General features: G+C 39.5%; 1 protein-coding gene across 2 annotated transcripts in view; it reads left to right on the top strand.

The window, feature by feature from the left end:
• BANK1 (B cell scaffold protein with ankyrin repeats 1) overlaps positions 1-22543 on the top strand; it is a 163718-nt gene that overhangs the window by 130301 nt on the left and 10874 nt on the right. For both annotated transcript variants that reach the window (XM_069783759.1, XM_069783748.1), the window contains exons 9-12: positions 4926-5022; positions 6573-6878; positions 9662-9946; positions 20037-20105. In XM_069783759.1, the coding sequence (XP_069639860.1) occupies positions 4926-5022; positions 6573-6878; positions 9662-9946; positions 20037-20105 (757 nt within the window). The remainder of the gene's footprint in view (positions 1-4925; positions 5023-6572; positions 6879-9661; positions 9947-20036; positions 20106-22543) is intronic.

Genomic DNA, 22543 nt, shown 5'->3' with positions numbered 1-22543 from the left:
CATGTTATAAACAAATCAAGCAACCAGATCTGTCTTAGCTCTGAAAGAATGGGCCTTAGTGTAACTGGATGTCTGAGAGCAAGCCTGAATGCTATCCAACAGGCAGCTGGAAATGCCCTAGAGTCCAGAAGAAGATCAGATAGTCTTTGTCCGAAACAGATTAAAGGCAGCATCTTCAGTTTAATCTAGTGTTTGAAGTCTTGCTTCTCCCAGAAAAAGGCTTAATGAAGAAAACTGGTAGGCAGAGGGACTGACTGAGGTGTGAAAATTGAATTGGAATTAAGATTAGAATTAAAATTTAGATGTGGCCTGTGGTAATCCTATAAATTATGGGCGTTGCAAGACTGGCTGCAGGGAGCTGCCTTTTTTGTGCTCTCCTGCTCGATATACTGGATACAAGAAAGATAATTTGTGCTGAAAAGGAGAAGGGGATCATCTAGCTCAGCCAGTAATGCACTGACTTTCGGGAAAGAAAATGTTGTCTTGAGGAAGGAACACATGATGTTCTTCAGGTGTCTTTTACACAGGATGCAAAAACATCATGTCATCCTGAAGCACAGGATATCTGGGGAGAATGCTGTGAAGTATATCCTGGTAGGCCTGGCAGAGTCTGACTTACATGTAGGGACAAAAATAGTCCGAGTTTCAGTGTTTAATGGAAAGATGCACTGCAGAGCACCACAGAAAATGTGTTTCATTTAGCATTGTAAGTGGTTCTGCACTAATGTGCCTTGTTCAGGTTTAACGAGTTTGCCAAGGTGGCATGTGAGCTATCAGGTACAATGACACTGAACACTGGACAGCACAGAGCTGTGACTTGAGAAGACAAAGTCTGCAAGAAACAGGAGGATAATTGACAGAAGGGATGACAGATTTGTCGAGACCAAGACAAGACAAAACTGTTGAGTCCATGTCAGCATTTTAATGCTGTACTTGATATTTAAGCCTAAACAAGCAACTCTGTGTTAGTCCATACAACAGTTTAAATCTTCCAGTGCACTTCTATGAGCTACCCTGTATCGTGTCAGGGTAACTTCCATGGAATAATAATTCTTTTTTAATTCAGCCCTAACTAAAGAGAATGTCTTGTCAAAAGGATGAATGAGAATTTTACAAGCAATGGTAAGGATTTTCTCCAGCAGTTTTTCTAATTGCTGCAATCCAGAAAAACTGAGGACATAGGAGAAATCATGAATTCCCAAATTACAACACAGACATGAAAGCCTCTGTTACATACATTTAATTTTTTTTTAAAGAAATACCAGTACAATAAGATGAAATAGATATGTGAGTCTGAATTTAGACTCACAAGGGATGTTAATTATTCTGTGTAAAAAATATATATACACACACAGTTGAATTTCAACTTATTAAGGGCCAATTTTCTGGAAGGAAGGGACAACTAATTGGAAAACAATGGAATCAAACATGTAAGAATCACAGGAATTAATGAATTATTGTCCTAAACATTGTCCCAGGCCCAATTTAAGCATGAAGATCTGATTTTGAAAGCTGTTGAGCAATGTACCATAAGGAGTTCTGTGTTACTTTGTTTCTAGGAATATAAGGTATGCATGTATTTTTTTATATATCCATTTATGTCTTATACATAAAGGCTAATGTGATGTGATTGATATATTTCCCTGTGAGTTGCTGTTTATAAATGGAGTGCTGATGTCCAAGTGCTTCTCACTCTTGCCATAACTTGATACAGTATCACTGTTGGGTTAGATTCCTCTGAATTCTAAAATGTTTCACTCCGCACTGTACAAGAAGGTACAACGCACCAAATTTTGATGGTGTGGGCCTTGGCAAGGGGGAGGAGTCCCTCTCAGTACACATTCACTGGAGATACATATTTTTGAGGGGTGAGAAAATCCTTTGTATAAGGAGGAAATCTTTAGAAAACATGCCTTAAAAAGGATGGCTTTTCAGAAGAGCATTGCAAAAAATGCTGACAAGATGGTTATAATAATGTTGCTAATGGCATTCCTCAGTAAATAAGTGAGGCAAATCAATTCAGGCTTTGTATAAGAACAGCTTTGAAGCTATTCAAAAACTTGGCCTTTTTGAAAGTCTTTAGTTTGACATGAAGCTTAATCAAGACAGTTAAAATACGTAACTGAAAGAAAATTAAGTATCTACCTTTTCATGTTGAGAGGTGGCATTTGATCGTAGTCATCATCATCAGTCTCTCAGAGGACTTTCAATTCATTCCAACATTCCTGTTGTATCTTGAGGTAAGGAAATTTTATTGCTAACTCACAAACTAGAGTTTCAAACCTTCAGAGCCCTTTTCAGTAGTCTGTTGTGAGCAGTTCTGTGCTGACAACAACAACAACTTTTTATCTCTTTTTTTGTAATACCAGTTTCCAGTAAAGCTAGTTCTTCCTTTGGAAGGTGGCCTGACATCCATAAGAAACTTCAGTGTCAATGAAAGAGCCGTTTTCAGCCAGACAGACTCAAAAGACTTTAAAATTCAGGTCTGTGTGCATATTGTACACCACACCCTAATAAATTCTACTGTAGAAGCATCATGCTGGCTATGCTGTTACATTCAAATTACGTGACCCGGCCCATATAAAAGACACTTCAAACCTAAAAGTAATGGGCATTCATTCAGGGCATCACAGCAAGGTTTGCAAGCTGAAACATGGCATTATTCTGATTTAGCTACATTGCTTTGCATTCTTAAGTAAGGGCAGTCGCCACTGCTTTTGAAGACGCTGCACCATTTTCAGCTGCACAGTGTCATCATGCCCAGTGTCACAAGAGGCTTTTATCAATAATTTATGCATTATATAGAATCTTTTTCTAGTGTAAACATATTTAGTTAAAGACTGTTTCCATCTATTCAGCTTTTCTGTGTCTCCCAGGTCCAGGAGACTTTTAGGAAGTATAGTCAGGGGCTAAACTTCTGAACTGCGTCCTGAATTCCTTAAGACTCAGCATTATCAGTGGAGCCACTATAAGCTAGTAGGGCAGGCTGACCTTCAATCTCCTGAAACATTGATGTTTCGAAGATGCATATTAATCATATCTATTCTATTGTTTTCCTGTGAGTCACCATGTTTCCTTCAGCTGAGAAATATCTATGCCAAAGAAGAAAATCAGAAAGTGCCATTTGTTTCCTCCACTTACCCTTTTGACCTCATTCTGTCAACTATATATCCATGCATACTTCATGTTTGCAAAGATAAAAGTTAACACCTTGAAAGAATTTCTCTGGTGTGTTACTCCACTGTAATAGCAGGAGCACTTAATACATGTAGAGCTCTGCTTGCTTGATTTCTTCTGCACACATCCTCTGTTCACAGGAGAAATACAGAACTTATCAGAAGACCTTTCTTTTCCCCCGACTGTACAGTTACATTTAGCACATGTGGGCCTAAATCTTTTGAAAATAAATATTCTAAAAAGCTCAAACTTCAGGGCTTTTAAGAGGTATCCTGTTTCTGTGAAGTATAGAGGAACCAGATAAATGATGAGGAAGTTCAAGCAAAACAGAGGATTCTCTCACTGATGTGCACATTATATGGGCATAGAAGACAGAGATTAATACTTTATTGTTGGAGGCAAGTATAGCTTTGTGGAGACCCAGGCATATTCTTAGAGCAGCAAAGGAAAGCAGGCCAGGGAGGCACCTGATGTGCACGGTCTGATGGCTGCACTGTCTTAAGACTGCTATTCATGAGATGGCTGTGTACAAGACCAGCAGGGAAGAAGGCATTCTCAATTCCCCAGAAAAACGCAGTATTTCTCCTTTCACATAGTGACAACTCTGTCGCCGAGACTGTGGCTGTGGGTGCCAGAAGGTGGCAGGGTACTAGGAACAAACTTCTTGAGTCTGGCACAAGCTCATGGGAATCGATTTCTGCGTCATGCAGAAGGGTGTATTTTAATCTGCTTGTAATCTGTCCTTTAATCTGCTTGTAATTAACCTTGCAAATTGGATGATATATGGACTCTGCTGTTTCCCTACCTGCTTTGGGGTTGGTGTATTCAAACCCCCAGAGTTAATGTTTTGTGATTCAAAATTCCTGAATAATTATTGAGGGCGTCTTTGTGCCTGTGCAGGATAGTTTCATATTACACTCATATGAGAATCAAGGTCCTGCTGGGTTCCTTGAAAAAAAACTGTCACCTTTTGAAATTCTAGTTGTTTCTGAAAATCAGCAATTGACAAGTGCGTTGTGTATTTTAAGACAACAGAACTGTCTGTAGTCGTGTTACAAGTTTGCTGTTAGTGGCTTTGGGTTTGTACCTCTTCTGCTTGAAGAAATACATTGATAGCGTTTTAGAGAACCGATTGTTCTGACCCTCCTGAGGCTGATTTGGAATAGCGCTGTGTGAACGTAACAGCTTTCTAGAGGAACAAGAAACAATGCTTTGCCACATTTGGGCACTGAGGTAGAACTGCTAACATGCTTTGCAGTCCCATTTCTGGTTTTTCAGTGCACATGCGGCTGTTGGTACCAACCACTAGGATACAGGAACTGTTTGTAATGAGCTCTCCAGAGATTTCTTGCACTCTGTGCACCCTTGAGCTATTCAGTGATGTCCTATAGACTTTGTTTTTCTGTTACTGATCTTTCTCATTACCTATGAGCATTTCACAGTTGGGAGCAGAGTTGGGAACTGTCTGGACAGCCCAGCACAGTGCTAAGGAAGGATCAATTAGCTTCAATCCTTGCTGTGCAAACTTGGATGTCGCTTCATGACAGAACCTTATGTCCTTTATATGTACTCAAATTATACACGTTCCTTTTGCCTATAGTACATATACCACTACATAGTTGTAAATGTATGATGTTTCTGTCTCCACTTTCCCTTTAGTAGAATGTTGAATATTATATCAATAGCAGAGTGTGAAGGTAGGAGATGATGTCACCAAAACAAATGTTCTCCTTTATTTTTCTTTCTAGATTAACACAGCAGATAATTTCACCAATAGCAAGGAGGAAGCAGAAGACGATGACACTTACATGCTTATGTTAGACTCAGAAACTCAACCAGCCGAGAGTAAGTCATGTTGTTAGACAGCTTTATCGATAACAAAGCATGTACTGTATTAAGTGAGTGGGATTGTGGACAAACAGTGGGGGCAAATTATTTTAATACTTTCAATTTCCACATGTTACTGCAACTTCCAGGGAGGGCAGGTGTCCGAGGAGAAAGGGAAAGGCAGGTGAGGGATTCAGTCATGATAACAAAGTCATCGCTCAGTAAGACAGACCTCAGTGCAACCACCCCTCCTGGTAAATTCTGGAAATTTTTGATCTCTGCTCTGAATCTAAAAATCAGATGAATTCTCCAAGTTCTCAGAGAACAGCCTTCATGTAAGGGGAAGCACCACCTACAGGTGCAGCCAACTCCTGTGTGGAGGCATAGATAGTACACATTTTGCAGCTTGATGTTTGTACATCTAAGCATAGATTGATGACAAGCTTGTTGATAATCTGTGTGGTCATATGCATTCCCCTTGAAAACTGCAAATTAAGTTGCTTGTTTGCGTTTACTGATGGCATATATTTTGCATATGTTTTACAGTATCATGGATCTATAAAGCTAAACTTTATCCTGTTTCTATCTTATCTGTTTGTTGACAATTTTACTGTTTCAACTGTCTCATATTCTGTATGAAAAGGATGTTTCTTATTTGCTAAGTTTAAACCGATTGTTTTAGGACTTCTAGGTAGATGATAGACACTGTGAAAATGTGAGCTAGAAACCTGGTTAGCCCTGATACGTTTTCACTGTCTGTGTCACACTGTATATGGGAACACCTTTAGGGTGGACACATGGAAGAACACAGATTGTAACAGCTGGCCATGTTAGCCAGCTAAATGCCCTAATGTCCCATTCGAATCAGTGGTGAAAGGCATCACCAAAGGATAACTCAGAATGGAAACGTACCTCAAGGGCTCACTATTACCTGCTACGCATTAACTGTAAGTCTGTTGACAGACTTGTATAGTTTACTGTTACATTACTGAGGTTGATGACCCAAATCTTGATGCTGTACACAGTGATTAAAATGTACACTTTCACATCCCTCCACTATATTCTTGTTCTGTGGTCCATGGGCCACCAAAGACAGAAGAGCTCCATTTCCACAGGAGTACAGCCATGCCTCCCGGGGCAATGTTTATTTCATTTTAGACAGATTTAAATAAGCACCCAAACCCCATTGTATAAAAACAAGTTACACAGCTGTGTGAGCTACGGCTTTATTTTACTAAGGGTTGCACTGTGCTGCATTGAAGTTCAAGTAATACAAATTATGGAGGCAAGGTAAGTGTGTGTGATTTCATTCTGACAGCAACTCTAGAGAAGTTTAACATTGCATGCACGAAGATGGTGTGTATCAGAGTAGCAAGATACAATAAAAACTTCCACTGTTGTTTTGGTAAATATTTAAAAAGCTGTTCACTGACAGTATGTATTTGACAGCTTTCCTGCTGTATCAGTTCATAAAAGTTTTATTAGCCATTGTGTTGCTTCTGTGGGAATCCTTGAAACAGGAAATGTTTCCAGATGGCAAATTTTAAATAAAATAATGCATTCTTCAGCATTAAAAGCCAAGCAGAACCCAGGAGATCAATATGGAATTGGATCAAGATGCCAACAAGAAGCTGAGGCAGATGAGGAAAGGAAAGATGATGTAGAAGGCAGCAGAGAGGAGACAGAACATGAAGATCAAGAAGAGGAAGATTCATACAGCTTTCACAACAGTCCTGACAATTTGTATGCCAGCATACCTGATGATCTCAAAGAGAACAGAAGAGACTGCTTTTTCTGTAAGAGGCCATCCCCTCCTCCCCCTCGAAATCTGCCTGGCATCCTAAGACAGGAAAATCTGTACGATTTATCACAAGGTACGATCTTGGGAGGAAAATAACCCCAGATACAAACATGTGCAAGTGCAGACTAGGTGCTGCTGTAGAGATTATGTATGACCACTTCTTCTAACAGCAGTTAGAAGAATTAGGGTGGTATGGCCCTAATTCTGCAAAGCAAGCATGTGCATATGAACTTTGCTGCATCAAGATACTCGTGACCAGGTATGTCAGCTAATACTGTGGTATGGGCTGCTGAGTTCAGGTTTCAGGTTTTCCTCACTCTGCCCATCTCGGAGAGCTGCCAGATAATACGTTACGCATTGGATTTACAAGAGAGGCTTGAAACAAAAGATTGAGTTTTTATTTTTGTCAAGTTGACTTAAGTATTTACCATTTAAAAATACTAAGTACTATCGTGATTTAACACAGGTTGGAATTCCACAGGTAAAATTAATAGAACATGACTGTGCGGATGAAGTAACACAGTATTTTACTACCTTTTAGCCAATGTTGTGCTTAGAAATAAAAAGGTATATTTTGTTGCAGATGGAAAAGAGAGGGAGAAATTGTGACCTTTAATGAAATGCTTTACCTTTTTTTTTTTATTATTTTTATTAATACTTCTGCCCCAGAGTAAAAAACTAAAATTCAGTGTTCTAGTTTGGCTCAAGTGATGAGAAGCCCAAAATACTATTTGCATCTGTTTCAGAAGGGACGATTATAATTTTTTCTTATTGGGAAAAATAAGTCTGCAAAAGAATCCAAGCCTAAATACCAGTCTTAAATAGTCACATAGGGAAAAAAAACCTTCTTATTTGTCATGGACACTGCTGAATAAGTGTACAGAAATTCCTTCTCAGTTTCTCCACTGCTTGTTACTGTTAACTCTGTTTTTAAATGTGGCATAACCTATTAAAGTCTTAAATTACCATCACCAAGCATTCTGAAGTTCACATAAGTAGATAGAAATAGTTTTCTAGCCTTATAGCCTGCTATAGATAGGTTTTCATCCTGTTTTCTGCTGTGAAAGAAAAAGCTGGCTATATGCGGGAAGTCATAGGTGGCTTCTAAGAGAAAGAAGGGCAGAAAAAAATTAATGTTAAAGATGCATTTCACTTCCCATGAAATACTCAACTGCAGCTATATGTGTGCATAAATGAGGGGTCAGGTTTGGCATACAGGATTTCTGAGTGTAGGTTTGATATAGATGCCTGTCTTGGAATAGCTTTCTGTGACCCTCTCTGCCAAATGGGAGTTGTCCGTATGTGGGTACCAGCAGAGCAAGTTTCTCAGCTAGGTAGTGTCCTGTGCTGATAAGGCAGAGTTTGTCTAACAGTGCTCCTGTGTGAATAGTTAATTTTAAAACATGCTGCGAATTTTCCTGAAGTGTTAGCCTTGGGTTCATCACTGGGGAATGGGGTGGGGGGGTATCAGAATTCCTCTAAAAGAGGATGATGCTTGCTTTCAAAGAGGAGCTCTAATGAGTCCTTGCTACCTATTTTCAGTCAGCCACTTGCTTTAGGTGTTGCTGCGGAATACTTAAAAGGCAAGTCCCCTCTTCTTGCAGTCTTTGTTTTGGCAGTGGCATGAGAGTGCCCCCTGTGGGAGTTAAAAGAAAGAATATCCTACAGAGAAAGAAACAGAACTTTTACAGTGACACGGAAACAACATATTTTTCGTAGTAAATATGGCAGGTGTTTTAATCCCACTTCTTGTTTTAAGATGTTTTTATATCTTAGCCAGAATACATGTTGATAGTACATATTAATAATACATCCCATTTATAAATGTATCCCACTTACAAAGATTGATTAGCTCCTCTGAACCCATAAACAGATAAAACAATTCTTTAAATAGCAGCCAAAGGATTGAAAACACCAGTAGTGACCACAGCCTGCTTTAGCAAATACACATGTACAGGCAGGAGATTATAACACAAGTAAAACACAACTCAGTACAAGAATTCCAGGCAGGTCTACTGTTTTTGCAGGAAAGATGGCTAATCAGCACAAGGAAGTTATAAAAGTTTATGGAAACACCAGCCTCAGTAACAGCTTCTAACTCTTAGCAGTTTGTGGGAGTTTTAAAGACAAATCAAAACAAACCCAGGCACCAGGAAACTCATTGATTCCTTTTAATGCTGTAAAATGTAAAAGCTAAAGGAAAGCAAGTTCTGAGTAGTTGTACTATGAAATACATGAAATATAGCAAGTACAGAGAGACAGGGAAATTGGGGGGGGGGGTAGATTATAAGAGGTCATAATTTTCATCTACGCTGTAAGGGGCTTTTTAGATTTTTTTTCACCTTGTCCTACAGTTTATCTTAGTAAAGCCCTCATAACCAAGTGGGACACTGAAGATGTAGGAAAGACAAAACCCAATGTTTTCTAAAATAAGTTTCAATTCTTAAGTAGTTGTTGCAACAGCTAACAAATAGCCTGATTTTCCAAAATGCCAAGGGCCACAGGTACCACTTACTTGGCTTCACCATTAAAGAACATGTTTGTGTGACTCTTGTGGGAGCAACTGGGGCACTCAGTATTTCTTTTAAATAAGCCCATCTATTTTGCGGCTAATAGCTAAGCATCTATTTTTGATAATCTGATGTGAAATCATGAGGAGGCCCTGAAGTTGGAATTATTCCTTTGGGACATCCTCTCTACTGACTTAGATGATCAGAAGCCTCTGAAAATCAGAGTGCTTTAGTTTAGAAGTGAAATTAGGTCTCTGAGTTATTTTAGGAAACTCTAAAGCTTTAAGTTAAGTCCTAATCTCCTTTCCTTACCCCATATATGGAACACAATTCCTCACTTTTTCAGAGAGGAATTTTGTGGAGGACAGAAGTGAAAGGGTACGTGGTGATGGACTCATAACTTCATGCTACAGAGAAGAGCAAGATATATGCAAGGGAGACAGCGAGGAGGAACACCCATACACTTTTATGAATGTGGATGAATCTGTGTACGATTTCATACTGGCTGAGGAAGAGGAGGAGGAGAAAAGGCAAGAACACAGGTCTTTTATCATGAACAGGCCGCCAGCCCCTGCCCCTCGTCCCATGTGTTCGCCGATCAGAGAGGAGAACACTCCCTATATAGTACAAGGTTAGTGCTGCTGCTTTGTAAATATTTGCTAGTAGAATATAGATGTGTCTCTTCTATTTGATGAATAATATTTTTTAAAAGACTAAGATCCTTGTTCAGTTACTTTCAAACCAACAAATTGATTGATTCAGTCAACCTATTCTCACCTCTCAAATGAGCTGAGAACATCTCTGACTAATGTTAATTTTCAATTTACATCTCGGATAGCATAACTTCTTTGGTTTAATTTTACAAAAATTATGACAATATGATGGAAAACTAAGAATCACTGGGCTAGCTGTGAGTGTGTTTTAACGGTGCAATAAAGAATGTGCTATTTGAATCACCTTTCAGTTTCTTTATCAAAATGTTTTTACATAATTCTAAGAGAGAGATTTTAGCCATATTTTATTTTTTCTGATGAGAACAGTAGGGAGAAATGCCTGTGTGAGAACTCCTCTTTCAAATATCCTTTCTGCAATGTAAGATGCTAGAAATGGCCACCTGAGGAAGGATTATGTCCTTTTACCATTTCTGTGAAAACTGGGGCACCTTTTTGAGCTTATTCATGGAAGCATAAGGCTGGAGGAGATTTCAGGTATCTTGTAGTCCAATTCAGACTGAAGCCAAATTTCAAAATAACAAAAGGAATTTCTGTGAACCTACTGCAGAGATCTCTGTTGTAAGCCCCAAAATCCATACTGCCTGCATTTCCAGCCCCCTTTACCAAAACCTGCCAATGTATAAGAATATGCATAAGAATAAATGGTAGAAAACCAGGTTGAGAAAGGACACCAGTAGATTGCTTACTCCATCCAGCGCATGTTTTGCACTAAAACAGGATTAATACTACCCAAGTCATCCTACCAAATACAGAGAAGCACCTCTTTTTTCATGCCTATTTCAGTCAGTGATCTATTTTATTCTTCCTAGCTAGCTCTCTTCCTCCAGGCTGTGTAACTCCAGGTGAGGGCCAGAATGCGTGGGCTAACGCGTTCATGGTTTAGTTGCTCTTTCTTCAGCATGTTCAGAAGGTATAAGGATGAATCATTACAGTAGTTAAGGTGTAATCCAAGAATGGATGTGTATAGGGGGCCTGTTACAACTACAAAAGTCCTGAAATGGCTGCTTTTACTGAGAGCTAGAGCAATGTCTCAAATCTTGGTCTTCTATCATCATAGATAGGCCAGTGACTTAAAAACCCTTACTGTGAAGACGAGTTATTTGGGAGATCGCTTTTACTGTCTTTTATTGCACTAGAGTGTTCCTGCTTTGTCTACCCTAACTGTTCACTAAGGAAGAGACTATCAGAGGAACTGCTTTGATGGGACTGTAGTTCTTTTACGCCATATATATATATATATATATATATATATACACATACACATACACCCCCAAGGTTTTTAGCTTTGCTTTTAAAAGCAGGTAGTGGTAGACAAATTAGTTTCCTGTTGTTCTGTGAAATTAGCCTCTGGCTCAAGTTCATTTACTTATACAATACATGAGAAAAGTGGAAGTGCTCCAAGAAAGCTTCAGTTGACCACTCGGGCCTCTGTTTCACCTGGCCGTCCTGCTAGTTCCAGATCTGGAGTTTCTCACTCTCTTGTTTTCTGCAGGGATTCCTAAGATAGATAGTGAAATTTTAGACAGAAGTGATGTATCTTCAGCGGAGAGATTTTTCTTGCTACTTGAATTGGCAATTTTTGTCCTTCTCCACAGTGGTTAAAAAATTCTTCATCTAGTCCAACAATATCCCAGTTTCCAGTTTATTGTATTAAAACTGCTAATAATTGGAAAAAAAGATTGTTTGGGCTGTAAGAACCAGCAAATTTCATTCCAGTCCATCATTAAAATCTGCATGTGTTTGCAGCCATTGCTTTATAATTTAATCTAATCAGTGTAAAATAAAATTACTCTGGCTACTGCATATACACATTTTTCATCCCTCAAGTAAATTGATGATAGTTTCAGGTTTTGTTTCCATATATTATTTTTAAAGGAGTGTTGCAGAAGCTGCGAAGTCAAATAATCAGAAAGTTGGAATTGAGGTAGTTTTGCTGGTTTACTTCTTCCTCCCTGCCACACACATTACAATACAGTCCTTAAGTATATAGCCATGTGCTGCTATTTATCGCAGTTATGTTGTTTCATCTAGTGTTTAAAGTGGGTGAGCATAAGATGCAAAACTCTTAAGTGTTTTTCATTCCCATTTTGGTTTAAAATATAATTTGTGCCTGCCCTAGGTCTAATGTGTTGTTTCAGACCCTCCTGTAATAAACCCTTTGATTTGTTCTGTATCCCATCTGCATCTGTTTGGATGCCCAATAATGGAGTAACTGAGATGCTATTCTTGAGATAAACAGCATTGTATAATACTTCACTTATTCAAAGTAGAGATCCCGTTGATTTTGGTGGCCACTACGAGTGCTCAGAACTTCAAATTAAATCATTAGTGTGTCTAGTCAGCACCCTGATGTCAGGGATTCACGAGCCTGATTGTTGGCTTAAATGACTTGTCTGGGGTTACGCTGGGGCTTTGTTAGAGAGAGAAATCCTGTTCGCAGAGCAACTTTTAGTTACTTAACTGAGGCATCCTTCCCTTCTCTGTATTCTCTCTCTATTCACTAAATACCTTTTAACTTCTAAAACAAATTAAATAATATTCCTGTAAGAAACAGGTTGTATTCACTGCACAGTTCTGGTTGATCTTCAGTGTGTTGATCTACTGGTGTTCAGTAAGACACAGGTCCTATGGGAAAAAGAGGATTAGAGAATGGCGTATGATGCAGAGAGGAGGGCTGTGTTAAGGGTACACAGTCACCTACAACTGGATTCCCATGTATTTTGGGAGTTCATGGAAAGAACAAGCTTCACGCCCTGAGGATTGCAGGAGCTGTTGTGATAGTGCCATGCAGAGATGCAAGAGGAGGATTTCTTTTTGCCCTTTATGTACTCACAGAGGTGTTGGAAAATTATGAGCTCATTTATTGGCAAAAAAAAAAAAAGTGTAAGCATTGCATAGCAGAAATGGCTTTTGCATCTTGGATTGTGTGCTGGTGCTTCCTTTTTAATTCATTTTTTGTATCCATCAGAACAAATCCAAGTGGCTGAATTCCCCTGAGGGCTTTCACCACACCTTGAAGTCCAAGAAGTTACAAAAGAGTATCTTCTCCTTTAAGCAAAAGTGGTGGTGTTTCCATGAGAATAGCAGCAAAGAAAGCGAGCAAATAGCCCTCTTTGTAATAAGTAGCTTTCAAATACATGGAAGCTGAAGTTTACACAAGGCAGAAAGCCTGCTCCTTGCAGATTACCACTTGGTGCTCTGCCGAATAGGGTAGTGGAACTGTTGATCGATAGAAGACAAACATGGAACTTCACAAGCCCATTTTTAGAGTCTCTTTCACAGCAGGATCTACACTTCAAAACCTAGGCAGTAGACAGTGATGCAAGTTGTCATAACTGAACTACCGCAATTTACAGTTTGAGCAGCTGACCTGAATTTGCTGACAAATAAATTCTGGGAAAAATGAGTGAGTTGAAAGATTTAAAACATAAGTGTTCAAATCGCTTTTACTCAGTTTCATTTATTCTATTTTCAAATTTTAATGAACATGCAAACTACTGTATTGAACACTGCTAAACGTACTGCATCTTAACAAACAGAGAGTACATTTGTTCTTTAATTTAGACCACTGCAAGAATTCTGCCTTCTGTGTGAAAGGCTTATCAACCAATGGAGCTGCAAATTGGTGCCAAATAGCTTGTTGTCCAGATGGTGTGTACTCTTAGTGTGCTCCCTTTCCATTGCTCAAGCGCTTAGTATTCCTTTGTAGGTTATTTTGGTGTTTTTTCAATTGTGTGCTGCCAAATCAACTGTTAAATAAATGTATGAAGGTGTTGAGTTTTCCGTTCACAGTGCAATGTTAATGTTCCCTATTGATACCTGATTTGTTTGAGCTGGAAACCGAAGTCCCCAGTGTATTCTTATGACAGGTGCCTGAGTTTCTGTAATGCCTCCCTACCACTTCTGAAGCCTGACCTACCAGGACTGCCTCAGGGCTTAAGGATTACATTACTGTCCTGGTTTGATCATTTGCCTCTTATCAGAGATCACCAGTATGAGAGGGGTTCTCTGCAGCAAGGACAGCTGTCCTACAACAGTATAAATAAAACTTCATATGCTGTAGCCTTTGTTCCTTTGCAGACCTCTCACAAATCCCTGAAGGAGTGCATTTCCACTCTGTGCACTGGAAATGTTTTACTATTGAAAGATAGCTGGCTGTGGGACTTCACACTAGGGTTAAAAGTGGAAAAATATGTCTCCCAGTTACTATCCAGAAGAGAACAGCATTCTCATTGCTCATCAAAATCACAGGATACGCAGAAAAAGTAGCAGCCAGTGGATATTTTTAGGGAGGCAGAACATTTCATGTACAAAATTGACAACATCAACCCAAATGAAATGAAAAAACAAAATCCAGACCAGAACAGTTAGTGTCTTGAAAACTTATCAGGCTGATTACTGGGAACTATAGTGATCGCATCCTGAGTTAGTAATTCTTATTATGCAGATTGTTTAAATGCTCTAAAGCAGGGGTTCCCAAAGTGAAGCTGCGAAGCCCACACAAACTGCAAAACATTTATGTCCACAGAGGGATTTTTTAGTACTTTTAGTACTTTTCCTACAGTGAGTATAAAGTACTGCACTGCAGATGAATTTCATTATGTATCTCCAACTTAAGGGTGTTTCTCCATGAATAAAATACTAGCAACCACTGTTCAGCTGTCTTAGAGCACTTACAGACCTGAGTGGGAAGTGGTATACTGGCTTCATCCACTGTGTTCATTCAGTCAGATTTTTTGCTATCTTAGCTTTCGTAGATTGAACATGTACTGAATAAGGTGCACAGAGAGAAAATATTTATAGGATGCTGCCTGGTTGAAAAGCAAACTTCTAAATAGCATATTTCTGGTAAAGCCAGATATAGAGTCTTCCCCTTTTTGCTTTTCTCTACTGAAGAAAAATGGGACTGCAGAAGTATATTGAGGTTTTACATGCTGGAGCAAATATTCTTCAGTATATCGCCAGAGTCCTTCCAACTTCCGTGATCCACTAAGTTACATTTCTGACAAGAGCAACAGTGGGAGAGTTCTCTTCATTGTGTATGGTACAGCAAGTACATTGACACCGCTTTCTGAATGGCGTCTTAAACTAAGCACCAGTACCTATTCTCACTCACTCTTTACCCCTTCTGTAAGAAGAGGTTCTGGTATTACTTTAATGTCGTGCCTCAGTGTAGGGGAGTCGTCTCTGCGTAGTCTCCTGAGGTCCCTCCCTGACCAATGTTGCTGGGATTCTAACAGATTTGAGCTCATATTTGACACACTCAGAATCTCACTGCAAATTGGGAAGAGAATTGCTGGTGAGCATGTTTATTTTTGGATTAATGTTTTCACATTGTCATTACACTGTGATTCTTTTTAAAGTCATTTTACTTTTGATCTAAGAAAACTGACTAATTATGTGGCTGTGGAAGGTAGAGGCTGACAACAGCCTGTATAAGTTGTGATGAGTGGATGTGATGTTGTAGCTGAAAAAACCAGGCAGCATGCATTACGTCACTGCAAGTAACAGAGCGGCACGGTAGTTTGATATTTCCGCAAGTGCATTTGACATCACCTAGTCTTTATTCTGATGAAATGACTGTTGTGTGTTCTCATAAATGTCTTGAGTGTCAGGCAGCACATTTAGAACAGATCAGAACTTCTGTACCAGTTTAGATGTGGTCACTGGTTTTCTCACACCAGCGCAGTTAAAACTGGCCAGTCTTTTCCCCCTTGCTTTCTGACAGCGTAAGTGCATGCAGACACCTGTGCTGCCATGACAGGACAGCTTCTGGGACTTGAGCCTTTGTTACCTGGCACAGCACAGCCCAGCCATCCCTTCTCCGCAGTGCTTGGGCCTAGCTAGACCAGAGTCATGAGGCATGCTGATATGCTTTTGTTCTGTGCCCAGCTGTGTTGTCTCGGAAAAATAAAAAATGCCATACTGTTTACAGTGTCCCATTTCCTTAGTTGATATCATGTTATGAATCACTAGAATATTTTGTTTCATCTTAAATATGTGAAATATTTTGTATAAATTTTAGGAGTGGTCCTTAATCATTTCTCACAAAACTTACTGGTTAGCATTGCATTGATGACCTCTGTCTAGTCCTCATGCTGAGTGATGCTCAGTGTGTTAGCAAACAAAACAGACAAAAGGAAAATGAGATCTAAAAAGATGTGAACAAACATCTGCAGAGTTCTCATCTCCTGAATAATAAGCATGATTCTACTATATTCCTTCCTTAGTATTCTTTGTGTATTTGTCATCCCTTGCTGTGCTACATCTAATTTACAACCTAATCCCTACCAGAAAAAGAACTTACAATTTTTATTTGCCTAGGTACTACACACACACAGTTTAAATGTTGAAATGTTTAAATAATGGGAAAAAAATGGAGTGGGCAAAGATAGGAGTCTCTCCCTGCTACATATCCCAACTAGCAATTCACCCCTCCTTCTCCATTCTTTCGTTAATCATGAGTTAATTGCGTGACAATTCTAAAATGAATGAAGCAAAAAACCTAAGAACAAGAAGGAAGCTTATAAACTCACTGTAATTTGCAACTGAGTTGAGATGTGTTAATAAGTGCGACCCCAGTTTATTAATTAATTTGCATTATCACTTAGCCTTGTGTTTCTGTTAAGACTTTGTTCCCCTGGATTTTAATTTTGAATGTTTCCTAAATAAAACATTTATGGCGATAGATAATTTTGTTTGGAACATCAGCTCAATGAAGCTGATGAATAAATGCATCTTGAATTTCCCTAAGCAAACTGAATTCAAATTAGGGATATTTACTGGTTGGTTTTTTTTTTTTTCACTGTGTCTTTTCTCCTGTGTGTTTGTTCTGCTGAAAGCGTTGAGTAAGTAGATAAGTATTAGGTATGATTAGCTCACATATCCTTCCAGAGGGTAGGTTCATTGATTTAGCTTTATTTGAATCGCTAGTGTATAGTGGCAAACCATTGTTTGATTTTTAGGGGTAATGTTGCTAATACAGCAAATTAGTCAACAACCCTCATAGTTTAGATGGGTAAAGCAAAATGTAATTGATCATTGCCTCTTAACTGATATGAGTTGTCCTCTCTCATAATGTAACTCTTTCCATGTTTTGACTCCCTGTGTTTCTAATTATATCACTTCTTACTGGCCTATCACTAAGCAATTTTTGAAATGTCATAGTGCATCTACAATTCCTGACCATTATGGCTTTGTGCTAGAACCTCAATTAATTCTGAAAATCAAATTCCTGTTCTTTTTGTCAACCTGTAGCTATTGTAAAAAATTTCATTCTCTCTTTCTAGACCCTTTATACTCATCACAGTTTCTTGCACAGTGTGTGACTATAAAATACTCTTAGCCCTTCTATTTGTGGTGATAACCATGAAAATATTAACAACATTTCAAGCCTCATAAAATTGTTTACCTGCATGTGCAGACAGCCTGAAACAACATCTGTAGCTAGTCTGATTGAGATAAAAAAGGCAATTCAGAGTTCCTTGGATCCCACTCACTTTCCAAGCCTTCTGTTAGGGATTTTCCCAGAGTTCTGCATATTTGCCACAAAATATGTGTTTTGTCACACTTTCTAAATGTTGTTTCCTGGTTTCACGTCCTACTAGAAAATACTGCAGTAGTCTCTTACTCTCTGAGTTTGCTTTCCTGGAGAAATATTGAGGTTACATTACATTCTGAAAAAGCAATCTTACTACTTAGGACATAAAAATGTTGTTTAGGGCATGCAAGGAACTTCATCTGTGTCCTGTAGCAACTGAAGAGAGGAGAGGGAATAAAGTGGAATTATTAGTTCCCTCAGCCTCCTTTAATTCTGAGAAACTGAGCGAGAAGAAGAGATACATGGCAGACAAAAATTATATAGCATATATCAGGTTGGGACATTTAATTCATAGATTTTTGACCTACAAGCATCTATGGGTACTTTAGCCAGTCAGAATGTGATTAAAAATTCAAAAGGACTCTATTTCTGATCATACAGATATTACTGAAGGGTGCACATTAAGTAAAAAAAGCATAATAGAAGTACTGCAACTTTTTAATCAGATGATCTATGGCAGAGAGGCTCTGAACATATACAAATACATATCCTTCCTCAGTTGAAGGACTGAGGCATTCTGACACTTCAAAAAATTGCTATATTAATGTTGCTTTACTGAAGGAATATTCACTTTATCTTCCATAAGAAATAATGGAATACATCCCTGTGCAAGATTACCTGTTTCTTTCATTCCACTAATGTATTCGAGCAGTTCATAAGTAATTAGAATGTGGGAATGAAAGAGTAAATTGCTGGAGTCTTCCCTAAATCTGTGGCAGTTGTACAGTGGTGTGTGCATACATCTTTCCAGGCATTCCAGAAACAGGAATTTGTTTTCATTGACCTCACCCACACTGAATACTTGCTGCCAACTAAAATCATTTCAGCAAGATGCGGCATGTAAAGTGGTTTTAACAATTTTACTTTGAACTGGAATAGTAATTCCATTTCTGATTACTCCAACACTGCAAAACTCAGCAGAAATTTCAAAGCCTATCAATTAAAGTGCTTTCCAATCAGGGACATTGTTGAGTATATCCCTTCTCCTCCTTATGCAGTAAAATTCAGCCTGCCTGCATTACCTCTGTGTTCTGGTTACTTTAATTTCTTCTTTAAAAAGAGAATACTATTTCAAGTACAGCAGAAAACTCTGCAACCATATTTAGCAGGATTCTTTGAGAATTACAGAGGATAGTATTACAAAAGTTAAAATCTACCAGTGTTAGGCTGAAGCTAGGGACATAACATCAGCAGATTGTGCTGCCTGTATAGTTCTTTTACTCTCCATTTAGCCTGAGAACATTTTAAGGAACATCAAGTCCTCAGCTGTTTTCATTCATCATCACTTCCATACAAGCCTACTCAGGAGTTAGCGTAAAGATTTTATTCTGCAGTGTAGAAAATATACCCTTAGGAATTGCTCCTTCCTCACCTCTGCATGTAGCATGCGCAGAGTTTAGATGTCACAGTGGTCTTGATCATCCGTTTTACAAGTTTTCCTGAGAGAAGTGGATGCATCGTACAAGGCAGCCTGAGCAGGCAGACAAAGAGCAAACCAAGGTCCACTGGGTTTCCCTGGTCAGCAGGAGCAAGAAGCCAGGACTCCAGAGTACCATGGAGAGCATGCCGGCTCTGCCGCTTGAGCAGAGCTCCCTTGTACTGGGCCTTGGTCCCCAAGCAAATATTTGCTCCATTGAACTGGCACATTTGCTCCATTGAACTGGCACATTTGCTGCATTACTTCATGGGAAGGAATTATTCTAGATTATCAGTTTGTTTAGCTAAAATCAGAACTGAGACTTAAGAGGGAAAGCCTGTATGGCATTAGCTAAGACAGAAACCAAGCAGTTCCTGCCTTCTGGGTTTTACGTATGCTGCCAGCAAAAATTTGACTGCAGAGTTTCAGGGCGTATCCAGACTGGCTGTATTCTCAGCACCTCACAGGAATAGGGATGATGGGCTACGCTAATGGAATAACTGATCGTGCTTTGCCATTTTTAGTGCTTGAATAAAGTAGACAAAAATATACACATACTCTCTCTTAAGCAGTGTCATTATTCTCACCTAGTACTATTGTGTTTTTCTGCCTTAGCTTTCCCCATAAAATAAGAAACAGGCTACAGTAAGTGTCTGTACCATGTGAAGAAGTCAGAGATCTAGCTGTTCCTTCTAAACAAGTAATATGTTAGTGTGATAAGTCTATTTTATTTTCTTCAAAGCTTCTTGTCGTGATATCTGTAATTTCAGTAATCCTGTCATTCTGTGCAACAGAACAATTTTTCAAGTAATTAACGTTAGACTGACAAGTGGGTTGAAAAGTACTCCTAGGCTAGAACCAGAAAATTATTCCAGCCTGCTTCCATGAGCTTCTTCCTTCATTCAGAATGTGTGATGGGTTTTTATTGCCATTTTTCACCAACTTCCTTATATTCTTGATTTTGTTGTAGTGTTTCAGCAAAAGACCACTCGAGTGCCCAGTGACAACAACAGGATGTACTGCAATGCCAGGAAGCCCGGTACAGAATTTAATTTAGCTCTTTAACTGCCTTGATGCTTTTCAGTGGAACTAGTAGAGATTTGCTGTGACTTGATTTTGACTGATTTAGCATCTATTTTCCCATATGTGATTTATATCCTTAATGGTATTGCAGCATTAAGAGAACAGATTAAAGAAAGAAAAATAAAAGTTACAGTCCTGTGGGAAAGATTTGTAGAGTCAGAGTTACTTTACACTTTTCTGTTTCCTTTCTCCATTGTGATTAAAACCAAGAAAAGGAAGGACAGGAGGGCTCAGCCGTGCACTAATTCCAGCCATGGAAAGACAGCAGTGTGGGGAGCAACAGTTCTTTCCTGGGTACCCCAAGATCCTTGTAAAATTAATTACTTGTGGCAGTCCAGTTGTTACTTGACTTGTAGCACATCAAAATGTTGCTACCATAAACTCCATTAATGGTACCCTGAAATAATGAACAATATTGTGTACAAAATGAATGAACACTGAGCGAAGATTTTTCTTCCCTCTTCTGTTAACAAGTAGCAGGATGGGATTAAAGCACATAGAGCAGTACATAATCACCTATTTATTTTTGTAGTGGGGAACTGCAGTCTCCAGTGCTACTGACATTACTTATCATGAATGCTAAGCCACTTAGGAAAAGAATACAGGACATTCTAGATCTTACTATGTTGGGATATTGGTAGCATACCTCTGCAAACCAACCTAGTGGCCTTCAGTGATGGAGTGACTACATCAAGGGACAAGGGAAGAGCTATGGATGTCATGTATCTGGACTTCTGTAAGACCTTTGACATAGTCCCCCACAACATCCTTCTCTCTACATTGGAGAGATATGGATTTGATGGGTGGACTGTTTGGTGGATGAGGAATCGGTTGGATGGTCACGTGGTCAACAGCTCAATGTCCACATGGAGGTTGGTGACAAGTGGTGTCCCTCAGGGGGTCCACACCAGGTCTTGCACCAGGGTCAGGGCAACCTCCGGTATCAATACAGACGGGGGGATGAAGGGATTGAGAGCAGCCCTGAGGAGAAGGACTTGGGGGTGCTGGTGGATGAAGAAGCTGGACATGAGCCAGCATTGTGCACTCACAGCCCAGAAAGCCAACCACATCCTGGGCTGCATCAAAAGAAGTGTGGCCAGCAGGTCAGAGGAGGCGATTCTGCCCCTCTGTTCTGCTCTGGGGAGACCCCACCTGGAGTGCTGCGTTCAGCTCTGGGGTCCTCAGCACAGGAAGGACATGGACTTGTTGGAGCAGGTCCAGAGGAGGGCCACAAAAATGATCAGAGGGCTGGAACACCTCTTCTATAAGGAAAGGCTGAGAGAGTTGGGATTCTTCAGCCTGGAGAAGAGAAGGCTCTGGGGAGACCTTATAGCAGCCTTTCAGTACTTACAGGGGGCCTATAGGAAAGATGGGGACAAACTTTATAATAGGGCCTGTTGCAATAGGACAAGGGGTAATGGTTTTAAACTAAAAGAGGGTAGATTTAGGTTAGATATAAGGAAGAAATTTTTTACAATGAGGATGGTGAAACACTAGAACAGGTTGCCCAGAGAAGTGGTAGGTGCCCCGTCCCTGGAAACATTCAAGGTCAGCTAAGACGGGGCTTTGAGCAACCTGATCTAGTTGAAGATGTTCCTGCTCATTGCAGAGCTGGGGGGGTGGGCTAGATCCCTTCCAACCCAAACCATTCTGTGATAAAAACAGAGTAGTTTTTGTGGGTCTGAGGAAATACACACACCCACACACCCATCCCTTTTGCTGATATGAAGAATGCAGTTTTACCTAAACAGGTCTGATCTCCAAATAATCTTATCAGATGCAAGGTATTAGGGTCATTACTCTGTCAAAATAGAAACAATTAGCTGAGATGCAAAAGAGTAGAGTTTCATGCCTAATATGTGCTAGCATGATCAAAAGGAGGGAGTGGGAGAAGCCACAGTAGCTGGTTTTTTCACTTCCTTAGTATATTTTCCTTTGCACAGTCCTTCCTCACTTAAAATAAAGATTGGTGCATAACACAGCAGAAAAAACCTGACCCAAATCATACTTGTGTTGTAAACTTTTATCCTGGCTGCATTCTCCATGCAGTGAAACAGGTGGGTTTTGGCACTTTTGCAACAGCCTCATACAGGGCTAGGAAAGCCCTGTTTCATGGCTGCTCATGTGTTCTGGATCGGCCATTTCAGTATCAGTATCCTGGCAATATGCTGTGGTGCTACACCTCCCTGGACCAAGCTGCCAATCTGGTAACACATGTCTCCGTGTCGTTTCCCTTCAGTTGTGCACCTGTATCATAATCTTTAGGACGACTAGGTTGTAATGTTTTCTTGTCACTGCAATGTATTTAATAATTTGGGGGGAGGAAATCATGGGAGATTTAAAAATGTTTTCTGACCAGATTTCAGCCCCAGCTTTTGAGAAATGTAATGTGTG

This window comes from Haliaeetus albicilla, chromosome 1, assembly GCF_947461875.1.
Source record: "Haliaeetus albicilla chromosome 1, bHalAlb1.1, whole genome shotgun sequence".
Lineage (NCBI taxonomy): Eukaryota > Metazoa > Chordata > Aves > Accipitriformes > Accipitridae > Haliaeetus > Haliaeetus albicilla.
Note: the sequence above shows the minus strand (reverse complement) of the source record. Positions and strands in the feature narration are given on the sequence as shown.